Source organism: Sarcophilus harrisii, chromosome 3, assembly GCF_902635505.1.
Source record: "Sarcophilus harrisii chromosome 3, mSarHar1.11, whole genome shotgun sequence".
Classification (NCBI taxonomy): domain Eukaryota; kingdom Metazoa; phylum Chordata; class Mammalia; order Dasyuromorphia; family Dasyuridae; genus Sarcophilus; species Sarcophilus harrisii.
In genome coordinates, this window is record NC_045428.1 from 310,756,667 (window position 1) to 310,782,793 (window position 26,127).

Below are 26,127 nucleotides of genomic sequence, written 5' to 3' on the forward strand. Positions count from 1 at the left end.
TTCAGAGACAGACCGGGTAACAAGACTGGATATCTTTTATTCAGAGACTAACTTTGCTAAGTTGAGAAAGTCTCATTGTTATAGACTAATACATTTTCTAGGGTTCAGCAAGTCACAAAGATCACCTGCCAAGGTATGTTTTAAGAATGACCTCAGACATAGACAAAATTACAGATTCTTGAAACATGAGTTTAAATCCTAATTTTAAAATTAAACATAGTAATAATTAATGAGTTAATCTGGTAACTAAAGGCAAATACAAATTAATATTACAAAATCTGTCAACTTTGAATTATATCTGACTTTGTGAAAAATGTGAATTAAGCAGTATTTTTAAATTATTCCATCAATTTCACATACAATAGGCCATTTAAGTTAAAGAAAAATGTGATTTAATGATGTATACTTATTTCATAATAATTTTCCATTAGCAGAAAAATAAACAAGTTTTATGATGTATATAGTTACTTTTTAACTTGCAAAACTGATATCGGCCCCATAAATTGTAAGTAGTAATAATTGTGAAAATCAAATGAATTAACATATGTAAAGTATTTTGTAACCTTTAAAATGCTTATATAGATTTTAGTTTAATTATTGTATAGCTTTTGGTTTCTAGTTATTGTTTCTGTTTTATACTTTTATAGTCATTTTTACTTTGTTTTCCTGGTTCTGATTACTTCAGTTTTTTTATGTCATGGAAGTCTCCCCATGCTTCTCTGGATTCATAGTCATTATTTTTAGGAGTAATAACATTATATTACATTTATGCACCATAATTTATTTTGCTTTTTTTTTCTTTAGTGGCCATGTACTTTGTTTCCAATTTTTTGATGCCATAAAAAAAATCACTGTTAATACTTTGATTTATGTGACACCTATCTGTCATTGATTTCTCAGATATGTGCTTAGTGGTAGGTAGGATCTTTGGGTTAAAAATGTATGGTAATTTTAGATGCCATTTTAGTGTATTAATTTTTTTGGAATGGTTGGACCAATTTACGTCTAAGTCAGTACTGTGTTTATGAGTCTGCCTTTCTAAACATTGCCCTTCCAACATTGATTATCTCCATGTTTTGTCATCTTTGCCATTTTGCTGTGAGTGAAGTAAAATCTCAGAATTATTTTGGTTTGTATTTTTCTTCTTAGTAATGATCTGGAGCAGACTTTCATATTGTTCATTGTAGTTTACAATTCTTCTATTGAGAATTGTTTGTTTTTATCTTTTGACTGTTTATTCATTGAGAAATTCTTCTTGATTAGGAAATTAGTACAGATAGATATATCTTGACCTTCAAATCTTTAATACAGACATTTTGACTAAAATATTTCCCCCTAATTAATGGTTTCCTTTGTTATTTTATGCACATTGATTTTGTTTTTACAAAAAAAAAAAAATTATTTTCATGATTTCCCCTCTTCCTTGGTTGGTTATGGATTCTGTCTTCAACTATAGTTTTAAGAGGTACTTGATTTCATTCTATTCTTTTTGGCATTTCATTCTCTTCTCTCTTATTCTTATTCTTTTACATTCAAGTTGTATATCTATTTTGAGTTTATTAGGGCATATGGAATAAAATGTTGGTCTAAATTTAATTTCTGCTAATGTGCTTTCCAGTTCATTCAGCAGAGGTGCTAGACTTAAAAAAATAAACACCTAAAGAATAGGCAACTCTGCCTAGCTGTCTATCAAAATGAAAGTATTGATTAAAGAAAAATGATGACAGTTTTTGTTTAAAATGAAAGATTAGGGAAGTAAGTACAAAGAGAAATCTTTGTGAAAAGTAAGAGGCAAATTGGATATTATACAAGACACAATAAAAATGTGAGAAATACTTACTCTAGATTTCAAAGCCTATGATAAAGGCCTTTAACTATAGCAAAAATGTTACATAATATTGTCCTAAAAATTTCTCAAAAATTATATATAAAAAATCTTCTTATATAGGAATATAAACAGCTTAACATTTTTTTATTGAGTTCCTTGTGATTATTCTTTCATGTTTATCTTTTTTATGCTTCTTTTGAGTCTTCTGTCTAAGGAGCAAGTTTCTACTCTACGGTGGTTTTTTCAACAGGAATATTTGGAAGTCCTCTATTTCCCTAAATGTCTATTTTTTGCTCTGAAGGATTATAGTTAAGTCTTGTTTGGTTTGTTGTTTTTGGTTGTAACCTTAGTTCCTTTTCCTTCTACATTATCATATTCCAAGTGTTCTGCTTCTTTGACATGAAGACTATTAAGTCTTTTGTGTTTCTGACTGTGACTCCATGATATTTGAATTGTTTTTTTCTCACTACTTGGAATATCTTCTTCTTGATCTGGATACTGTGATATTTGGCTATTAATAATATTCTTAGGCATTTTCATTTTGGGATCTCTTTCAGAAGGTGCTCTATGGATTCTTTAAAATTCTATTTTACTCTTTCGTTCTAAAATTAGGTCAGTTTTCCTTGATAATTTCTTGAAAAAAGATGTTTAGTTTGTGTTTTTTGTTTTTGTTTTTTATCATGGCTTTCAAATAGTCTAATAATTTTAAAATTATCTCTCCTGGATCTATTTTCCAGGTCAGTTGTTTTTCTAATGAGATATTTCCCATTTTCTTCTCTTTTTTTCATTCTTTTAACTTTGTTTTGTTCTTAATCTCATAGAGTCATTACCTCTTCTTGCCCAATTCTAATTTTGTTTGTTTTGTTTTTAGAAATGTAGTGTGGCATGAACGTGCTGGAATGACAAATAACTGGTGTGCTTTTATGTGACATTAATATGGATTCTCATGTTGCACATTTTTTGCATGTGTTCTGGTGAAAATTATTCTAGCACTGTGAAGCTTCAGATACCTTGAAAAACATAACACTAGAATTGTAAATGTTATTTATGGAAATACCTTTTTTCTGATACCATTGAGAAATTCAAGTCTCCTATTGTACCTCTTCTTGCCCAATTCTAATTTTGTTTGTTTTGTTTTTAGAAATGTAGTGTGGCATGAACGTGCTGGAATGACAAATAACTGGTGTGCTTTTATGTGACATTAATATGGATTCTCATGTTGCACATTTTTTGCATGTGTTCTGGTGAAAATTATTCTAGCACTGTGAAGCTTCAGATACCTTGAAAAACATAACACTAGAATTGTAAATGTTATTTATGGAAATACCTTTTTTCTGATACCATTGAGAAATTCAAGTCTCCTATTGTACATTGTTCTTTGATATGTGGCCTAGTTATGTTTTAATTTTTTTGCTACTGTGCAAGTTTTGTGTGAATAAAAGCTTTGTGGAATGATGATTTCATGGTTTAGTGAGTGGTCATCTGAAATTTTAAGCTCCTGACCAATGTTCAATGGTATGTTTAATACCTTCATGCTGTTGTAGCAATTTAGCCCTACGTGAATCTCACTTTATTGGTCCTGGGCAAGAAGAATATAACATAAAGCTCTGGCTTGGCTCCACAAGCAAAGACACTAGAGCTGACCACTCACAAAGAGATCTGATATACCCTCTGTGCAGGGCCTCTTTTAGTCATCAGAGAGAAAAATCAAATCTTCTTAATGATATTCTTAGGCATTTTCATTTTGGGATTTCTTTCAGAAGGTGATCTATGGATTCTTTAAAATTCTATTTTACTCTCTCATTCTAAAATTAGGTCAGTTTTCCTTGATAATTTCTTGAAAAAAGATGTTTAGTTTGTGTTTTTTGTTTTTGTTTTTTATCATGGCTTTCAAATAGTCTAATAATTTTAAAATTATCTCTCCTGCATCTATTTTCTAGGTCAGTTGTTTTTCTAATGAGATATTTCCCATTTTTTTTTTCATTCTTTTAACTTTGTTTTGTTCTTAATCTCATGGAGTTATTATCTCTTCTTGCCCAATTCTAGTTTTTAAGAAATGGTTTTCTTCATTGAGCCTTTTTACCTCCTTTTCCATTTGGCCAATTCTGTTTCTTTTTTTTTTATTTCAATGGTATTTTATTGTGAAATACATATAAAGAGTTTTCAACATTCATTTTTGTAAGATTTAGTATTCCTATTTTTCTCCCTTCTTCTGTTACCTGCCCCCTTCCCCAAGATAGCAAGTAATCTGATATAGGTTAAATGTGTGTGATTCTTTCAAACATTTTCATATTTGTCATAAATTATCATACATTGCAACAAAACTCAAATCAAAAAGGAAAAAAAAACTATGAGAAAAAACAAAGGTGAAAATACTAATTTCCATCCACATTCAGTCTCCCTAGTTCTCTCTCTCTAGATGCAGATGGCATTTTCTATTCCCAGTCTCCAATTCTATTTTTTAAGAAGTCCTTTTCTTCAGTATTTTTTTGTGCTTCTTTTACCAAACTATTAATTCTCTTTCACAATTTACTTTTCCCAATTTTACCTCTATCACTCTTACCTCTTTTTTTTTTTTTTTTAACTCTTCTAGGAATTCTTGAATCCAATTAGCATTTTAATTTGAAGTTTTGTTTTTTGCTGTTTTCACATTGTTGTTTTTCTCTAAGTCATGTGTTGGTTCTCCCTGCCACCACAGTAACTTTTTATGCTCAAATTCTTTATTGTTTTCTTATTTTTTAGCCTACCTCGTGACTTTTAGCTTTATGTTAAAGTTAAGTTTCACTTATCTGAGAGTGAGGAGGCTCCATTCTAAGTTTCAGGCTTCTTCATCCTGCTGTTTTCAGAGCTAATTCTTGGGAGATAACAGTTTGGAGTACTTTCAAGGTGACGTGATCTGGAGAGAGGTGTTGCCATTGTTCTCTTCGTCTCTGCTCTGGTACTCAGGAAAGACTGCCACTCTTCTGCAGCCACAAGTACAAGCTCTTCTCTTGGCCCTAGAAATGAGAGTAGGGTCCTTGCTCCCTTATGACTGACCACAAGTCTTCCTATTTTCTCTGGAACTGTGACCCAGAGAAGTATATGGACAGTAGGCTTGCCAGTTACTGTCAGGTATACCTAGGGCCAGCAGAGGGTCTCCTCTAATCACTTTCTGACAATTTATCATCTCTGGTCTTAGATCTTCAGAATCTGCTGCTGTAATTGTCACTTCTACCTCCAAGGCCCATTTTTGGTGTTCCTGTCATGCTCTGGGCCTATGTCCAGCCAGGTGTTCTAGCTCTTTCATGTGGACCTCCTAAGATGTCTTAGACTAGATTAATGTTTCTCTCCCATTTTTTCTTGATTCCAAAATCTGATTTGAGGAGTTTTTTTAATGTCCTTTTGAAGAATTGCGGGGAGTTAGTACTCTGTCATCTTGGCTTTGCCTCTGTATATGTATCATTTTTTTCAGACTTTAAAAAATATTTGATGTGGTTTCATATCCATCACTAAATATTCAAGCATTTTTCTTTCAATGGCTTATGTGGCTATATTTTATACATTGTATAAAAGTTATCTTCAAGCCATCAACAAAATAATAAATTTTTTCCTAATCAAAGTTTCTGAATTAATGAAGTTCTATTTTTCTTAAACTAAAGTTAGCATTGAAAACTCTAATCCATAAATAATACAGATGATTTAATTTCCATTGTAAGGTTATAGATATAAAGCTTTATTAGGGGCTATCTAGGTTGATCCCCTTCATTTTACAGATGAAAAAAACTGAGTCTCAGAGAGGCAGTTAAGTGAAATAGTGGATAAAGTCCTAAACTTTATCAAGAATACTCAAATTCAAATCCTATTTAGACACTATATGTGTGCATCTTGACAAGTATTTAATCTCTTAGTTTAGTTTTTTCATCAGCAAAATGTCAATAATAGCTCTTTTATAGGGTTATTGTAAAAATGCAAAATATATGTAATATATTTTGCAAAGCATAAAACTATATAAATGTGAGCTATTATTGCCCAAAGCCATGCTAGTAATAAATGTCAAAGGTAGGAGTTAGTTGGTGTTCTTTTTCCAAAACACAGCCAGCTGATAAAAGTTCAGATCTTTTATTGTGTCCTTCAATATAGCCCGGTTAGCTCAGGCCTATCTCTCTGCTTGATTCCAAGAGCTCTTGCAGCTTTGTCCTTGGCTTCTACCTCTGCTTTCTTCAGCCTCCAGCCAGTACCAAGATGGAAGATACAATGAAATCTCTCTTGCCTCGAAGATAGGGCTTGTGGGCTTCCTCCCAGAGTGCTCCTCTCTGACTCCAGTCAATGTCCCAGAGAAATTCTTTCCAGAGTGCTCCTCTCCGACCCCAGTCAATGTTTCCAAAAAAACTCCCTCAAGCTCTAAGAGCTTCCTGTATATATATGATCTCCCAAAGGTTAATTCCTCCTTCTGGAGAGAGAGGGATTCTGGGTTATCTCCCAGAGTACTCTCAGCCCCTAAGGGAGGTGTGAATTCGGATATCTCGTACTAAGCCATACTAAGCCCTGAAATCTCCCAAAGGTGTGAACTCCATTGAGTACTTAGATATTTATGAGCTCTCTAAAGGTGTGAACACAAGCATCATTTCTATCATTTGTACTTAGTACCTTGTTTCCAAGTTATGGCCCAAAATATCTCCTTCTAAGATCAAATCAATCATATTGAACCATGCCAAATTAGATAATTATTGTCTCTATCAACTCCAATGGCTTAACAGTTTGTAAAGATTCCAACAGGAGTTGAACTCAGATTTTCCTGACTTAAATCTTATCATTCTCTTATAATTCTACCACACTGCTATGATTTTATTTGCTCTCACTCTGAAGAAAAATTCTAAATCATTTTCTGACAACCATTGTTTGGAAATTTTAACCATTCTGACTATAAAATCTGAATGATATTTGTAAAACCAGCCATCTGCTATCTTTAAAAAAAAAAAATCCAAGTAATTCTTATGTTTTTCAGACTTTGCCTTGTTTGGTTCGAATGTGCAGTAAGGAGAGATTGCTAGAGGAGCGAGTTGAAGGAGCTGAAACACTTGCCTATCTGATTGAACCAGATGTTGAACTACAAAGAATTGCCAGCATAACAGATCACCTAATTGCCATGCTTGCTGATTACTTCAAGTATCCCAGTTCAGTCAGTGCAATCACTGATATTAAAAGGGTATATTTTATTTTTCTCTTTGTGTTTAACAGAAAGAGACAATTTTTAGAAATCATAAAAATTTCAAACTTTCAAAATTTATAATTATAGTTTAAAACACTTGTAGATATGTAATTTTAAAAAAATTTGATAATACTGGTTTTACCATTTTTTAGCTTTATAACTTGATGACATCTCAGAATTTTTTTCCATTTACATATATAAGTAAATTACTAATAAAGATTCATTGAATTCTCCCATGTATCTCCCTCCATCCTCACCTCTCAAAGAAAAGATAGAAAATAAAAAAGCAAGGTAGACTTTCAAGGACTGACATGTGACAGTGGTGATAAGAATAAAAACTTTTCTAATTTTCTTCAGCATCACAAAACACTGCCACTACAAGTTCTTCCTCTGGATCTAGGGTCTTATGTCAGAGATGGCACCACAAGACACCTGAAATAATATCTAATGTTATTCTTGTGTTTCCTGTAATATTCACCTTTCTTTTTTTCTCTTTCTCTCTTTTTTTCTCCTTTATTTCTCTTCCTACTCTTTTCCCTTTATTTTTCTTCTAACATGGTGAGACATTCTATTATGGATATGGAAAAATAGCAACATATTCTTTGAGGAGAAATCACATTGTCAAAGTAGATATCTGTACTTACAATTTAGGCAAGTAGCTAGAATGACTATGATAATTGAAATTGTTTCTTTATTACTATTTCTTACAAATGGTCATATATATCTAAAAGTTTCTCAGATTTTCGAATAGTACCAGCATATTCATTTTGCCCGTTTGAGATTAATTAAATCTTCTAAAATATTAATAAATTGAGATTTATATTCTTTTCATGTCAAATCTATAAGCTTTCTTTAAATTTCTTTAAGACAGATCATTTTGTTTTTGTTTTTGTTTTTGTTTTCTTTAGCTTGACCATGATTTAAAGCATGCTCATGAACTTCGCCAGGCTGCTTTCAAGCTTTATGCCTCCCTTGGAGCTAATGATGAAGACATCCGGAAGAAGGTGAGTCTGGGAGAGGGGCGTCCCCCAGTCCTGACAGCCAGCAGGCAGGGAGTGACATCATCCTGAAAGGCGTGGTGAAGAGCACTAACAGTGACTGTTTGACTATAATAAAACAGAGGGACTAAAAGCATAATTGAAGAATGAATGGGACCCGGATGTGGGTTTTTTGTTTGTTTTGTTTTTAGAAACGTAGTGTGGCATGAACGTGCTGGAATGACAAATAACTGGTGTGCTTTTATGTGACATTAATATGGATTCTCATGTTGCACATTTTTTGCATGTGTTCTGGTGAAAATTATTCTAGCACTGTGAAGCTTCAGACACCTTGAAAAACATAACACTAGAATTGTAAATGTTATTTATGGAAATACCTTTTTTCTGATACCATTGAGAAATTCAAGTCTCCTATTGTACATTGTTCTTTGATATGTGGCCTAGTTATGTTTTAATTTTTTTGCTACTGTGCAAGTTTTGTGTGAATAAAAGCTTTGTGGAATGATGATTTCATGGTTTAGTGAGTGGTCATCTGAAATTTTAAGCTCCTGACCAATGTTCAATGGTATGTTTAGCTCCTTCATGTTGTTGTTGCAATTTAGCCCTACGTGAATCTCACTTTATTGGTCCTGGGCAAGAAGAATATAATGTAAAGCTCTGGCTTGGCTCCACAAGCAAAGACACTAGAGCTGACCACTCACAAAGAGATCTGATATACCCTCTGTGCAGGGCCTCTTTTAGTCATCAGAGAGAAAAATCAAATATTCTCTCATTATTATCAATATAAAGGACTGAGAATCAGTCTGTTTTTATTGAATTTGGTAGTTTCTTGGCTATATTCATCTAGAGTACTTTGACTCATTACTATTAGATATATTTTAAAACATACTAAAGACTCACATGTTTCAGAGATATATTATAACCCTTATATTTATAGTGAGGAATACAGTTACCAGAATATAGTTAAAGCAAAAGAACGGAATGAGGCCATAGAGGGGTCATCTTGGGGAAAAAAATAAAATAATAATAGCATTAGACACAACTACTATACTTTGTTTTCTGTGCACCTTCATTGGCACCATTAATAAAATGTTTCTTAACTAGAAGAGTGCTTAAAAGACAATCTGAAAAAATTAATTTTGTATCTCCAAACACCCAACAGGCAAAACTGTCACTTCAGGCTTAACTAAGTGATAATATCTGATGCTGTCCATATCAAAATTTGATATGCTTTATGAATTTTGACACTTTGTCTTACATGTAATTAGGAAAATTTTGTATTCCAAAGCAAGGGCTTTATGTGGGACACCAATGTGGATTAAAAATTTATCAATACTTTGAGTATCTGCAATTTCTTCATTATTGGTTAAAAATTAAAAAAAAAAAAAACCCTCAAACTTCTAAATTTTAATGTGGGAAATATTGAGGAAATTTATAATTGTATTAAACTATGAGATCTGATAAATTGATATGCTTCCTGGAAACCGAAGAATTATTTTGCCCATTGATAAAGTTTCAAAAGAGTTTTTTAGGGAAATGCTATGGGCTAAAAGGGAGATAGACAGATGGGCCAGTAGAAAAATAGGGTGTCCTTTTTTGTACTTGTGTATAATTTTTCATTTTCTTAATAAAACACTATTTTGAAGTTATTGACTTAATTTGTGACATAATGTGTTTAGTGTTATTTGCAACATAGTCTAAATAGTAGTTTATTAAAAATATTCTGTGTGTATATTGTGTATATCTCCCCCCACCTACTTTTCAAGGATAATTTTTGAATGTTTCTGTAGAAACATGAAAAAAAAATAAAGAATAACTTTAACTATAAATTGTAGTTTGCTGTGCTGAAAAGCAAATGCTATACTATTCTTATATTATATACATTATGTGATTTCTGGGAATTTCAGTCTCTAAATAATTGATAGTTCATAGTAACTACCCAAGAGAGAAATTGTAAAATGGAAAATATAGTATGATTGTGATGATGAGACCTTTTTGGAGATCAACTTCAGAAAGTGGTAAAACCTTATTTTGAATATATAAATGATATAGATTAATTCTTTTAAATGCATTTATTTCTGTTTTATTTTTGTTCAAGTTTATATTTGGACAGATTTTTATTTATATTATCTGTAAGGTGCTTATTTATTTGATACCAATTGTATTCTTATTCATGTATAGTCTGGAAATCATTGTTTAATATGATTTTTTTTAACATTGCATATTATTTTCTTGAAAGCTGGGTAATTTTTAGAGCTCATTTTTAGCTTTAGTCAAGGATAAGAGACCTTTTTAAAAACTTAGTTCAAAGAACCACAGATGGAACAGCATTTGAAAGCAAGATAATTGAGGGTTGTTGTTGTTGTTGTTGTTGTTTTCCTTTTCAAAAGAGACAAATATAAAATGATGCACAGATCCTCTTACAAATTAAGAATTCGCAGGGAGGGGGGTGTGGATAGAGCACTATTTTAAGTAAGTATTATAAATAGTGAAATATATATTCCAGGGATATATAATTACAGTGATCAGTTAAATAGGGGCAGGACACAGAATAACAATAATATCATCTCACAGTTTACTTAGGACTTTAAATTTTATAAAACACTTTTCTTATGACATCTCTCTGTGGTGTAGGTAGTATTAGCAATGTAAGTATCATTGCAACTCCCTTTCAAATGAGAATACTAAAGCACAACAGAGGTTAAGTGATTTATCTAGTAAATTTCACAGCCCAGCCTTAAATCTGTGTTTCCAAATTCCACCAAGGCTTTTTCACATTTCAAACAATGGGAGAAAAATAAGGAAAGGGGCAGAGTTGAAAAATTGTAGAGAAATATACACACACACACACACACAGGGAAAAATACTACATCAGAAGAACTATAGGCCCTTTATTTTAGAGGAAAGTCATCCCATTTTGTGACTTTTTAAGAGTTGTTCCTAAAAACTTTTTAAAGCTGTGTTACATTTTTGCCTTTACAGATATAAATGATACTTTGTGTTTCTTGAAGACTAATAAAACTAAACAGACTGAGGGTTGGATTTGTTGTTGTCAGTGGTAAGAGTCTAGATGTTTTGAAGGTATGCCCCACTTAATTGAAACGAAATCTACAGACATGGAAAATTAAAGAAAAAATATCTTAGAAACCAATTTCTTTAATTTACATGATGTCTCACTATATAGAAGGATGCTGTTGTTTTATCTTGATATTTTTTAACTTTTTTTTAACCTTTTATAAATTTCTAAATTTGTCATGGCACTTTATGGTGGAAATGAGGATATTTTGCTATGGGAAAGAGCTGGGAATATTAGGCTTTTTAAAAAATAATATGCTGTTTTTATGATAAAAAGGAGAAACAAAAGAACCATATCTGAATCAGTACCAGTGTGGCTTGGCTACCTTAGGGAATATAGTTTAGATTGTGAGGTATTAGTACTGTCCTTCATTTTAAATGAAGACTTAATAATAATAGGATTCAAAGAAATGGGTTAAGGGAAGCTTAGGACATCATACTGGGAAAGGACAGATAAATGAGCAAGAGTAGTTCTTGAGACATTCTATACAGGAAAGTTGCTTAAAGTAGAGCTCAGAAGAAATCTCAGTTTTCAGAGACACACTGACATGATCTTTATAGTATTAATTTTTCTTATCATATTGGTAGAAATGTACAATTAATGTTTATTAGAGAACCAAAAGGGAAAGGAATGTCTTTTTCCCCCTCATTAGTTTGAAGAACTTTAAAAGGTGTCAAAAAAAAAAAAAGAACAAATTTTTTAATATTATAACATCCTTAAATAGAACAGAAATATTTACTTTTATAATTAAGAACAGAAAGAAGAACTCATCAAATACAAGGAACAATGCATCAGACAAAAAATTCCTGTTAAGGATCACATTTAGCATTTTAAAAATAATTTTAAAATGTGTGTGTGTGTGTGTGTGTGTGTGTGTGTGTGTGTGTGTGTTAAGATGGAGCAAATTGTGGGAAATTATTTGTCTTTAATAACAATAAAAGGCATTACAAATATTGGACAAAGTGGTAATTGCTGGCTTTTCTTGTCATGGAGAACAAAGAAAATTCTCAAGAAAATTCCTTCTTAGTGGAATAAGGACATCAACGAACCCAAAAGCCGTTCCCAAAGAAATTAAGCACTTTTTTTTAGTTTAGGGTAGAGAGTAAACTTTAGCTGTTCACCAGTACTTGGAGAATCTCTAAAGCAGGAAGTATGTGCCCATTGACAACTTTTGTAAAGAACTTTTAGGTCTTATTTTCTGGACAGCAAAATGGGAAATTTTATGAGTACAGAATATAAAGTTTAAATTGTGGAAAAGTATAAACTGTGATGATGTCAATAAGGGGTTGCATTGTACCTGAAGTAGAATGAGAGAGCTAAAAGATTTAAAGGAAATATCTGTGTATCAAACGAGGGCCAGCCTACAAGGGTGCATCTGCTTCTCACTTGGATCTAGGCTGAAGGGAACACAATTTTCTGGTACAGTATTTGTATTTTTTTTACTTGCTTTAAATATTAATCTCACTTAATCAGAATATTATTGTTTTTGTTTTTAAATGTGTGCTTTAAAAGATTTGCTGTTCTTAATGTGAATCATTTTTATTATATCAGGAGCAAATTAGAAAACATTATTGATACCTTAAAAAATGGCTTCCTGTATATCAGTTCTGTTTTGTAAAATAAGCTGTACTTGTTTAATGTTAAATTCCAATTTGATGAAATACTTTTGATTTATGTGTGTGGATATGTATATATAGATATGTGTGTATATATCTATATTATATATGAATGAAATATTCATATTGGGGCTCAAAAATAACAATTTAGTGAATAAAGAGCCAACCTGAGTTGTGTAGATCTGGATCCAAGTCCAGACTCTTAACGCCCTCTCTAAATTACCTTGATCAATTCACTGAACCTTTCAATGCCCCAAACAACTTTTGAGTGCTAATTAGAAACATTTTAATTTATACATTAAAGAACTTATATTTTCTTACATATAGTTAACCCCTCACTCATCTCCATCTTCCTTGTCTCTAAATATCAGCTCTCATTTCAAAGGCAAATCACCCTCCTTCTCATGTTTCTTATGTCAGGTATATCTTCTTTGCATTCCAAATTAGCCTTAATTAATGGAGTTTTATCAAATTTCTTTGATTAAAAAAAAATTTATTTTTTACCCTTCAATGAAAGGCAAAAATTTTTAAGCAGTGGAATATATACAGAACTGTCCTGAAAGTTAGTGAGAAAGAAAGAAATAACAATATTGTTACATGGCATTGCCCCCAAATTTAATTGAGGATTCAAAATTATTTAGACTTAAATCAATTACTAGTGATCTACCTAAAGCCAGAAAAATGAAGAGAGAAATCCTTCATTTTTGAACCCAAATGAATAAAAACTGAGCCTTTAAACCACTGCAACTTTTTACAATATTTATGTGTAAAGACAAGCTACAGAAAGTTCTTTTCTATTTTTAAGTCACCAGGTTTTTCATGGAAAAGGAACAAAGGGTTACTAGCCACTCCCTTTTTCATAACAGTGGAATGGGGGAGGGGAATAAACTATTTTGCATGGATATGATTTTTTTTAAAAAAAAATTTTAACTTGATAATTTTTATTACTATCAAAGAAAAAAAGACAAGGAATATATACATTTGAGTAAGGATGAATTATGAAAGGAGATTTTAAACCAAAAAACTCAAGTTTTAAAATCTAAATGTTTTTCAGATCAAACTACATTCAGATAAAATGACATACAGAATAATTTTCATTTGCATTTTAATGAACTTTACTTTTAAGTTACCCCTTTTTTTATTTTGGCTTTAAAATAATTTTATAAGTACTGAATTGTCTTTGCATATTTAGAATATGCATATTTTATTTTGTGACACACTTATTTCCTAAAATATCTAATATTTTTGTTATCTTTGGGATTAAATAACATTACGTAGTTAAATTTTTTTATAACAAAGTGACAGCTGTTTAAATAAAGGAATTAACAAAGAAGAGTCAAAATGCTCTCTAATTTTTCATTTTATGCATATAAACATAACCCTGTTATATACTTTTCCAAAATAATATGCTGTCATTTATCTGAAGTCTTATTTTTCATTTTTTAAAAAGTATATCCTTATATTTGATAATATCAGAGAGATTTGTATTTCACATTAAACAACTGTATGAATTTTGTATAACTAGAATTTTAGATCAAATTCTTGTAATTTTAAGTGGTTGTTTTTCTAATCTGTAAAAGATATTCATCCAGATGCCCTTCATGATACTCTCTAATTTGTTAAAGAGCATTTTATGGTTGTATGGTTCTAATATATTAAATTCTTGGCCAGCCCTTTATTGTGTTGAGGACTTTTTATCTTTTATTTTATCATGTCCATGGTTAATGCTAGTATAAATATATATATATATATACGAAACCTAGGGTTTTTGGTTTTTTTAAGCTTCAATTTCAAGACTTTCTTCCATAATGATATTATTTAGATAAAAAGACTAAGTTTATAACTTAATCTATATATTTAAAACCAATAACTTGGATCTTTTAAAGGTAAATTATTATACCCAATAATTTAATGAGGGAAATCCATTCTGTTCTTAGCTACCAACTAGCTGTGTGACTATGAACAAGTAATATTCTTTGCACCTGTTTCCTTAGTTGCAAATTGTAGGGATTTATCTAATCTCTAAGGTTCTTTCAAATTCTAAAAATTATATGATTCACTATGATCTATCTGTATTCATTATACTTTTGTTGTGTTGTAATTGCCTAAATGGTTATATCGGTTAAAAAAATAATCAACTGGGAGCCAGGAGATTTGACTTAGGATTATGTCTGCCATTCCATTCTAGCTAAACTATGTGATCTTAGCTAAGTCATTTAACCTCTTTGGGCCTCAGTTTCCTCATCTTTAAGGTGGTAGATGAACTCTAAGGCCATTTCCAGCTTAGAATTGAAATCAGTGAAATGAACCTTGAGGTTCCCATAAAAGGTAAGTGTTTTAAATGAGTTCTTAAAACAGGATGAAGTTTTGAAACCTTTTGTAATTTGGGGGCCTTTTTCTTACAGTGTAAAAGTGAAAATAAGCTTTTCATGATATAATACTTTTGAAAGAAAATAAGAAATTAAGTATTTCAGAATTTGTTTAAATGAGAAACAACTTGAAAAAGTAACAGGGATTTTGGTTTTTAAGCACAAAGTATATTGTTTAGATTGGTGGTTTTTATTAATCTTGTGTATAATAAAACAACTAAGAAACACATAGATTTTATGCTTTAAAAAAAAGTTTTTAAAAATGGGACCCCTATTAGATCTATAATCTTAAAATAGTGATTTATGTGTTTGGATTTTGAGGAAAGTTTAACTTAGAATTAAACAAATGAAAAAGTGAGGATGTGGTTTGGGGCTTTTTGATATTCTAGTTTTTATAGAAGGAAAAGTAATGTTGTTACCTCTATTGGGGCAAGTGTTTTCTTTTCTACTTTATATCTCCCCTATGCCTAGCATATGGTTCTACATACAGCCAATGTTTAACAAAGCTTTATTGAATTCATCCTACAGTTAAAATAGGAAGTGCTCTGGGATACTATGGAATTTGTTTTTGGCCAGTTTTTTATACTCTGTATTTGCCAGCACAGTTGGCACTAGGGGAAGAAATTGGGTCCTAGTAGCACGAGGGTAAGAGACAATACCTACATGATATTATTGTCTGGGATCAATTAGAATGGGCCAATATCACATTGTGACATAGGATTATCTCTCTTTAGTTTTCTTGTCAACAAGTTTAACAAGAACAGTCATATGTATCTCTACATTCATTAAATTTATAGGTTTTAGCAGTAGAAGGATCCTTGGGAATTATATAGTTTAATCAGCCTGATCATTTTACAGTTAAGGATGGATATCTTTGTCTACAGAGATGCTTTTTGCTCACCTTTAAGATAACTTTCTCAAGGTATATAAGCAGCATATAGAAGAACTGAATTAAACCTAGGTTCTCTAATATCAAGGCTTATGATATTCCTTTGACACCATGCTTCTACCCACTCTGACATATCTATGTTGTTATTTTAGGTGTTAGAAATAGAATATCCAATGATGACAGCAGTTTTAATAGGAAAAATGAATTGAGCAAAGAAAAACAAAAATCATGGTCAGTTTCTGACCCAGAAGCAGGAAATGAAACAGGAACAGATCAGACTCTTATGTCTCTGATCTTTCACGTTTTATTATGTGTCATGCATCATGAGAAAGGCTTATCTTCCCTTTGACTTGGCCTAGATGGACCAGGCAGAAATAAAATAAACTGTGAGATTAACAAATAGGTGAAAGGAAACATGGTGGGTTGAATTTCCACAAATATAGTTCTGTTGACTTTTTAAATCAATTTCCCAACAATTTATACAATTACAATCAGGAGATAATGTGAGACAAATTATGGAACATTTTTCATTCTAGACTGATGTTACAGATAATTTTGCAGTATCTATGTTCCAAATGAGGTATAATCTTTCCTTATTGTACAGGATGATGTAAAGGAAGGAGCATTAGTTTCATTCCTTAGTTAAGTCCTTCATGAACTACAAGCTTTCTGTGAAGCATTGGACAAGTTATTTAACCACCACCCCCCACTCCCCCCTGAGCCTCTATTTCTTCATATGTAAGTTGAAGACAGAGGAGAGGCTCTCCTCTCTCAATCGGACTCAATGAACTCTAAGTACCCTTCCAACTCCTTAAGTGCTACAAATATAAATGGCAATTTTTTGGCCTCAAGATATTCTGACACTTCTCTTCAGCAGAAACTACCTCCAATGAACTTCATTCTTCACCAAGACTGCTTTTCCATGAAATACCTACAGATAAATCCAGTCAATGTATATAAATTAAGGTCTGACAACTCAACAAATATTCAAATCTTCTGTATCCTTCACTTTTCTTCATCCTTCAAAACTTCAAAAAGAAATGGCTATGACTTTAGGATACTTAAGGGAGCAACAGAAAAAATGAGAGTGTGAACATTTATTAAATGCCCATTGTGTTCTTTGCACTGTGATAAGACTTTACATATATTAACTGATTTCAACATTACAGCAACCCTGAGAGGTAGGTGCTGCTGTTATTCCTGTTTTACAGATGAGAAAACTGAGCAAACAGGTTAGGTGATTTGACCAGTCATGCAACTAGTATCTTAGGACAGTTTTTGAATTCAGGTCTTCTTAATGCCAGCCTCAGTAATGTGTCCTTTTTACCTCCAGATGAGGAGAGAAACAAATTTCTCAATTTTATTCTAGTATAGGTAAGATGTTAACTTAGTTAATTTGAGACAAATTAACAAAGTGCTGGATTCAGACTCAGTAAAGCCTAGATTCAAATCCCACCTCCAATGATTGGCACTGTGATTGTAGGCAAGTTACTGAACCAAATAAGTCTTTATTTCCCCATCTGTTAGGTGAGAATAATGAAGACTATTATATGTCCTTTAGTGGGTTATTGTGAAGATTAAATGGCAATGTATGGAAAGCACTTTATGAATCCTGAAGTGCTCTATAAATTACAATGAATATTTTTACTCATTTTCTTTGAGCATTTTCTCTGAAAAGCATTTATGTAAACTACTTATCTTCTATGAGAGAACCTGACAGTATCTGGAACCTTCTATGGTCCTTCTATTTAATCAAGATTGTGAGGAAAGAACTTCATAAATTATTTAGTGTATACACACACACACACACACACACACACACACACACACATGTAAAGCATAATCTGTTTAATTGTGGCTCGCTACAAATCAAAATCTCTAAATTTACATGATTTACCTGTAAATTTACAGAATTACAGGATTCTTGAATACAGGAAAGGAGGTCTTTTTAGGAAGTTGCTTACATAGTATCTATACCACTGAGTCTATTTTCAGTTCCTCATCCTTGTGCTCACAAGAATTTTTCAAGGTTCCATTTTATATCTAGGAAGGGAAAGGGGAAAAGGAAACTGCAATTTTTTCTAGTATGAGCAGATTCTTATCTTGCCTCAAACTAAATATCCACACCCTCTCCTATTCCTTTTTTTTCTGATCTTTTATTTCTATTGATAGCATCCCAACCTCCTGGACATCGAGGTGTAAAAGTCATTACCACTTTCTCTACCTCCTAGATACCCTTAGTTGCTAATGCCTGTCAGATCCTAAAAGTCCTGTTGCAGTTTCCTTTGTTGTAAGAATGCTGAAGAATCTCTGAATTCAAATCCAGCCTCAGATACTTAATAACCGTGTGATATTGGGTAAGTCATTTAACAATTGTTTGTCTCAATTTTTTTATCTATGAAGTGGGAAAAATATTACCTACTTCCAAGTATTGTTGTGAGGATTAAATGATACTATTTATAAAATACTTAGCACAGTGTCTATCACACAGTTGGCATTATAGAAATGCTAACTATTATAATCTCCCAGGAAAAACTGAAGCAAGCAAACTCCCACCTCCTATAGTTGCTATTGTTTTGTCAAAGAATTCATCAGACCATATCCTCTTCAAGTCCTTTAGCTTTGCAGTGACAGCCCTTTATAGAGACCTAAAACCATGCAAGACATTACAGCTACCTAGCTGGATCATCTGGTGCCCCTGCACTTGACAGGATCTGAAAAGTCATATGACACCTGTTCCAAGATAAAATTCTTTGACAAAAACTGTAGGAGTGTTAGTGTAGTTACTATCAACATTTAAAGGTTATGAAAGAGTTCATCCCTTGCCTAATCACTTAATATTATTTGGATAGTAGTCCTCATCAAAATTGGTGCCATTATTTCTACAAAGGCCTTTACTGTAATACTAGCAGGCAGTATATTCTTTTTTTTTCCTGAGACAGTTGGGGTTAAGTGACTTTGCAGAGTCACACAGCTAGGAAGTATTAAGTATCTGAGGCTAGATTTGAACTCAGGTGCTCCTGACTTTAAGGCTGGTGCTCTATGCACTGTGCCACCTCCCTAGCTTAGTATATTCCATTTTTATGAAGCCATTCATGAGTGGTTGTCCTAGTCTTTCTAATTTTGAAAGGCCTTCCTGGGACTGGTGGGCTTGCATACATCCTAGATGTGGGCTTGCATACATCCTAGATTTGGTCCATTTAAATCAAACCAAAATGGTTAATTAAATGCTTGACATTATTTAAAGTCCCTCCTTAGTTACTATCAGAATTATTAGTTTCCTTTCCTCATTTTCATGAAGTTCTTATATAATTAAGTCTTCATGCTTGACTAAGCTCAGCTCGTCTGTTTTATCTGTTAGATTGTCTCATCACACTGACTTTATTGTGGGCAACTAACAGTAACTAGGTAGGACAGTCTTCTGCACATGCTCTGTGCCCTGATAGCCCAAGAACGTCAAGTATATTTACTAAGAGAAGGCAACCTATAGGTATCATATGGAGTGCCTGTTTTTTGGTTTGTTTTGGTTTTTTGCTCTTTTTGTTTGTTTGTTTTTGCACCAAAGCCATCTGATGAAATAACCTTTTCTGATAGGGATATATGACATTCCATATGTTTAGTCATCCTTTTTCTTTTGAGAGGAGGAAGGTATTTATTAGTTCTTTAGGACTGGGAATAGCTCGTGACAGTTCATCAATTTGCTCATTAGCATGATTATCATTTACATATATGTATGGAATTCTCTTGATTGTGCTTTCTTCATTCTGCATTGCTCTAAACATCTTCCCATGTTTCTGTGAATTCTTCAATTTGTTATTTCATAAGTAATGTATTTCATTCCTGTACACTACAACTTATTAAGCCATTCTTCAATTGATTGTTTTCACTCCTCTGCTATTACAGACAGTTCTACTATGACTATTTTGTTATACATGAGACCTTTCTGTCATTGACATTATAGAGTAGGATCACTGAATTAGAGAACATAAGTGATTTAGTGAATTTCCTTGCATAATTCTACATTGCTTTCTAGGATGGGTGGACCAATTGAAAGCTCATTTTACTATAGATGATGATATGTGTCTGTGCCTTGAATTCTACCATATCCCCTCCCTTTTGCCACATGGTGAGTAGAGACAGAAAAATATATAGTATTTAACAGATACTCAAATCTAAAGAAGTCTTGGGGACAACTGTTTTATTTGAAAAATCAGGAGGATGTATATCTTGAAAGCTGAGCAGATCTATTCAAGTTTTGCACTCTAGTTACCACCCCCCCCCAACAAATTAGAACCTCAAAGGTAAGAGTATACGTCATAGAGTGCTGTGACATGATCCCCAGCATATTTTATGTCTACTCATAATAGTCTTCATTATTTTACTTGGCAATTCCCTGACCACTATTTATCCCCTTTCCTCCCTATTTCTTCTTCTAACTATCCTATTTTGGTTGATAGCACCATTTCCATCTGAAACGCCCAGGCACAAAACCTTGAAGTCATTTTTAATACCTCCCCTTCATTTCTGCATACCATCATTTGCCAACTTCTGCCAAATCTTAGCAGTCCTACAAGTTGCAGTAAGTATCTTTTGTTGTAATTTAGCTGAAGGATCTCCTAGTGAGAAGCTTAAAGTAGACTTCTTAACTCCTTCAGGTGCTGCTTTTATGACCTCAAACAATGACTAAGTTCTTTGGGCTCAGAGTCACCTACAGTTTTGTTCAGCATAAAAAAAACAGTTTTAATTATTTTGTATGGGCAGCAGAAAGGACTTGCTATTAAAAATACTTGAGAGCATCAGAATGAAGTCTCCTAGTCTGTGTTTGGTTATTTTGGATCTAACAAGCCCCACATAGGCTTTGAACCATGACCTGTGACAAAAGTAATCCAGGTCCTGGTGCTTTCCCTCCTGCCCGTTTTTCCCTCAGCATAAATACCAGCAAAAATAGTTATGAAAGACTTTTAATCCCATTCTGTATGCTAACCCATCAGATTTGCATTTTTCTCATCACCTGTGACCAAACCTCTATATATTCTATCAAAGAAAATACTTTTTTGTATAATGCTAGCTTTCCATTGTCATTCTCCAGTGACCTAGCACTAGCCCTAAGACTAGCCCCGATGCCCTTAAATGGGCCCCAAAAATGTCAAGTATTTAGTTTTCCCCACCAACAGCATCCTAAATTGAGTAGTTTTTCATTTCCTTTCCTATCTGGCTACCTAGCCTAGCATCCTTTATGTAGAATCAGAATTCGGGTTGGTTAGTATTACTTTTACTTTATCCTAATTGACCTCCTTGGACTTGATTTGTTGACTTCTAGATTTTCCATTTCTACCAGAATCCTCCCAATCAGCTGAACACATAGTTTTGAACTCTCTTTGCTAGACCTCTTTTGTTGCCCATGCTGCTTCTTAGCAACACTATAACTTTGATGTTATTTCTGTTCTCATCAGATATTATACAGAATTTGAATCATTATTTAAAGCTTCCTCTGTCTAGTTACAGTGTACAAAAAAATAATTTTTTGTTTTTAACTCCTTAAAGGTCTTGGGTTATCTAACTTTAGAAGAAGGAGGGTATTGGTAACATTTTGAATTTACAGAATTATGTATCATTATCAAACTGTAAGAACTTCCAGCTGATTGGAATTAAAAATTACTCATTTTGTTAAATTATTTCAGAACTTTTATTACCTGCTTTCAAAGATGAAAGGATGTGAATTATCCAAATTTCATAAGATTGCTAGACTTGCAGTTCAACAGTTCAACAAGTATTTGTTAAATGTCTTTTATTTGCCAGGCATTGTGCTAAGCTCTGAGAACATAAACAGACAAAATAGCCTTCTTTCAAGCACTTTGTAGTTTTGTTTTTTAATTTTAGATTTCTGCCTCTGGATTTTTTGCTTCCTTTTCAGATAAATATTTGACCATTTACATCCTGATCTTATAGTAATAATATTATAACCCTGTATAAGAGGAGTTTATGAAATGAATCATGGAAGAAAGGAGGAAGGAAGAAAAAAAGGAGAGAAAAAGAAAATGGGCACATAGTCTCTCTTCTTAGATTTATCTTTTAAGCTATCAGGCCTCTTACTCAAAAATGTTAAGATACCTTCTTGGATTTGGCATCGAATAGGGGGCTGAGGAGAGTTGTCTGGGAACGTAAATTCAGTATAAATCTGTGACTTACATCCTTGTAATCTCAAGAAGAGGGCTTGCATCTCTTTGATTTAGGAGATTCCCACCTCATAGTATACTCTTTTTTTGTTTGTCCCAAAGAAAATTTTTCCATGTCCCCAAAACCTGAAAATATAACTTAGGGCAAGTCAAATTAAAACAGCAATATTCTTTAAAACTGAGCTCAAATGCTGTTTCCTTCATGAAGCCCTTCAATGCTAAGTAGAGCAAGAGTGCAATTCAGAAAGGCCTCAGTTCAGATTGCACCTGGCAACTCACTTAACCTTTTGGAAGCCCAGTTTCCTCATTTGTAAAATGGGAGATCTTAATACTTCTAATACCACCACGCATGGTTGCTCGAAGATGATTATGTGAAGTCTCTTGAAACTTTAAAATATTCTGTGATGCTATTGTTGTTATTGTTAATCTAGATCTGTGATTTCATTAAGGAGTTCTCTAGTGAGGAAACTTCTCCATGAGTTGCAATTTTGCAATTTTTTTTCACAATTTACAGTTGCAAGAAACTTGTCCAGGATCCCATAACTAATGTGTATCAAAGACTGAATTTGAATCTAGGTTCTGCTGACTTGACTTCAAAGCTAGTTTTCTTTCAGTCATATCATACCTCTCAGTTTTCATCATCATCATCATTATCATTATTGATACTAGTAATGATAATAACAATAAATCATTGGGTTTTTAGGTAATAGGTAAAAGTTTTTATTAGCTAAGCATCTAATTCTGTTAATTCTGTGAGTGCTAGAGAGCTGTAGATCAATTTAAAGTAGAATTCACTTTACCATGCTATTAGTTTGAAGAAGTTATTTAGGTAATAGGATATGCTTTTGTTTCAATGATATTTACCACTGTATAATCCTTCTAGAACTGAATGGTTTGGTCAAAATTGAATGATAATACTATTAAGGAAGCCAAGGTACTGACAGGGTAATCATCTTCTGTCCTAGAATGTCCTGTACTATACTAATTTTTTCTTTCAGTGCAGAGAACAGGAATCATCAAATTGGTTGCATATTTATTTACTGTGAAAAGTACTGGACTAAGTTAGGAAACCTGAGATCTAACTTTGGCAACCCTTCTAGTTGGGCAACCTTTAGTTAGCCATATAAACTCTGAGCTTCCTTTCCTTTATCTTTAAATGAGAATAATACAGTCAGGCACTGTCTTTGTGTCCCTTTGCTTTTCTTGACTACTTCTTTGTTATAAGAGAAGACTTTGTTGGGCAAAGGGATTGGGACAGGAATAAGGTTTTTGTTGTTGTTGTTTTTAATGACAGCAATAACTTTTAGTTATTAAATTTTTTTTTAAAAAATAGGAGCAATGATATCTACTCTAGCTATTTCTCATGATAGTTATAAACTCAGTGAAGTAATATATGTGAAAACACTTTAAAAATTATAAAGAATTGTACAACTATATGATGGTGTCAATATTATTTCTGTTACTAGTTTCAGTCTCATGGCTGCAAGGGATCTTGGATGAATTTCCCTGAAAAGCATTTGAAATTGGGCCAACATCAGAAACATCTTTGTTTTATCCGTTGTTGTTGGGTCCTCAGACTATAAATTTAGGCGAGGGAGTTCTGTCTTTAATTAGTTACAATCCATACCTGGCCCTGTTTTCTTTCTCCCTTGTCCTATCAGGTCTACAGATGGATACAAAAGAGTGTCAACCATTCCTGATGTAATAAGACTAATGTGAAGGATCTTAGAAATTAGCTGGTCCAATCCAAGCATTTTGCAAATTAGATAGCCCAGAAAGGTGAAGTACCTTATCCACAAATGCACAGATGGTGTGTGGCACAGCTGAGATTCAAACTCAAGTCCTTGGACTCCACCTCCAACCTCCTTTCTGTCAAACTATCTGCCTTTAAACATATTTCTTTTATTTCTAAATGGCTCCTGCTTTTAAAAAGAGAGAGAGAGAGAGAGAAAATTCCATTTCCCCAAATGAGGGCTTTAAATTTTCTTACCTTTTCCCCCTAGTTCTCAAACAAACCCTACAAGTTTTACAGTAGTCACACTTTGGTTATTATAGCTAAAAAAGTTAACCCTTTTTAATTCATCCATATTTCAGAGTCCCTTTGACGTCATACTCCAGTTATTATTTCCAGGAAGCAATCTTATTGATTTCTTGTCTTTAGTACTGAAAGTTTTAGGTTTGGGGAATATCCAGCTTTTTGCAGATAAAGCACTTCTTTCTTAACCCCCCATTGGCAAGCCCTTTGCCATTCTCCATTTCTAGATTTTTTAATAATATAGACTTGGCCTTCTATTTTAAGGCAGCCTTCTTTCTCTCTGACTTTTGGAGTCCTTTCACCATTGACTTTTTCAGAACCCAGCTGTTCATTTAGATTATGGACTCTGCAGAAAGGGAGTTAATATATACTAAGTTGTACTTCACTCTGACACCAAGAACAGTATCTTAATATGTAATGGATACTAGGGTGGTGGTGGTAGAATATTTGTTGTTTTTGTTGTTGTTTGTTTGTTTTTTGTTTTTTGTTTTTAATGAGTGGTGGTGGCAGAAAGGATCAGGGATACCGGGAAAATGTGGGAAATTTTTAGAATATAATAAGTATTCTTTTGGGTTTATATAGCATAAGCACTTATTTGAAGCTAGAATACTTACGATATAGATTGTCTATACTAGAATATAGGATATATGAAGAAAATAGTGTGAGATAATTCCAGAATAGTAAATTAGAACCAAATTATAGTGCCAGATTAAAGCTTTGACTTTGTCCCAGGACAGTGGGGAACCATTAAACATTTTCTAGCAGGTGAATAAAATGGTAAAGTTGTTTTCAGAAATTTATTTTGGTCCCTTATGCATAATGAATTAAGAGATTATAGTCCGGGAATTCAATTAATAATCTGTCTTGTCATCAAGTGACAAGGTCCTGAATTAAGGTGGTAGCAAGTAAAAGAGGAAAATAATAAATGGGTATAAATGATACTATAATGGAAGAATGCATAAAATTTGGTTACTGGATATTGAGGGTGAGAGGCCTCAAGCTTGTTTCAATGTTTGGAGATTGGCAGCATGCTGTTTAGGGAGAAATTTTGTTTCAATTTTAGACACATTTAGATTGAGATCCCCAAGGAAGAATAAAAATGTCCTATAACTCACTATAAATGTGAGAATGATTTTTCAAACAAGAAACATGTTTTCCCAGTATCAGAAATTTGCTCAAGTCTACTCCAACGTCTTTTCCTTTACAGAAAAGGAAAGGTGACAACATGCAGAGTATTTCCTGGTATTTAAAACTATTTGCCAACACTAAGGTAAAAAAGAATATAAGGGCCCTCATATGCCCACTGGAATCATAAAATATTGGTGCATCTCTTTCCCTGGTATCCCTATCTTCTAGCATATACTTAATGTGTTATCTGACCAGGTCTTAAGGGTTGGTTTCCAAATCTTAGGTGAAGTTTGGGTTTATCCTATTCAACTAGTAGCTATTCTACTTCTACCTATACAATGAAGAGTATAGGAAAAGTGGTGGATCCAAGCTCTTTCTGTCACTAACCATCTGCTTAACCTTGGGCAAATCACCTCATCAGGCTGACCCTTAATTCAAAATCTGCAAAGTAAAGGAAAAGGACATTAAATCCTCTTGTAGATATAACATTCTATGAGTCTGTGATAGTCCTATCTCTTTGTGTATGTATGCCTTGAATGTTCTGTTACTCCCACCCTGCCTCCTACTGCCCCATCAAGACACAAACCAGCTTCTCAGTCATACCCACCATGAATTAAATGTTCCCACTCTTTTAACCAAAGTTATTGGGGACAATAATTTACCTTTTATAAGGTGTGAGTTATCCTCCTTATAAAAGACTGTGGTAAATACTTTTGCAGAAGTTATAGTTAGTATTTTCCAGGTATTCAACTGGACTAAGGGCTTCAGTGAAAGAAGACAGTAGTTAATTTTTAAAAACATATGCTTGGTTTAAATGTCAAGAA

At 32.9% G+C, this 26,127-nt stretch overlaps 1 protein-coding gene and 1 long non-coding RNA gene across 5 annotated transcripts in view; one reads left to right on the top strand and one right to left on the bottom strand.

Moving 5' to 3' along the window:
• Window positions 1-26,127, top strand: part of ARMC8 (armadillo repeat containing 8) — a 120,432-nt gene that overhangs the window by 65,758 nt on the left and 28,547 nt on the right. For all 4 annotated transcript variants that reach the window (XM_012544612.3, XM_023499129.2, XM_023499130.2 and 1 more), the window contains exons 11-12: window positions 6,813-7,013; window positions 7,925-8,020. In XM_012544612.3, the coding sequence (XP_012400066.1) occupies window positions 6,813-7,013; window positions 7,925-8,020 (297 nt within the window). The remainder of the gene's footprint in view (window positions 1-6,812; window positions 7,014-7,924; window positions 8,021-26,127) is intronic.
• Window positions 2,798-3,239, bottom strand: LOC116422389. The gene is made up of 2 exons (XR_004233005.1): window positions 3,199-3,239; window positions 2,798-2,928 (listed from the first exon to the last, which is right to left on the bottom strand). It is a non-coding gene; the product is annotated as an uncharacterized LOC116422389 (long non-coding RNA).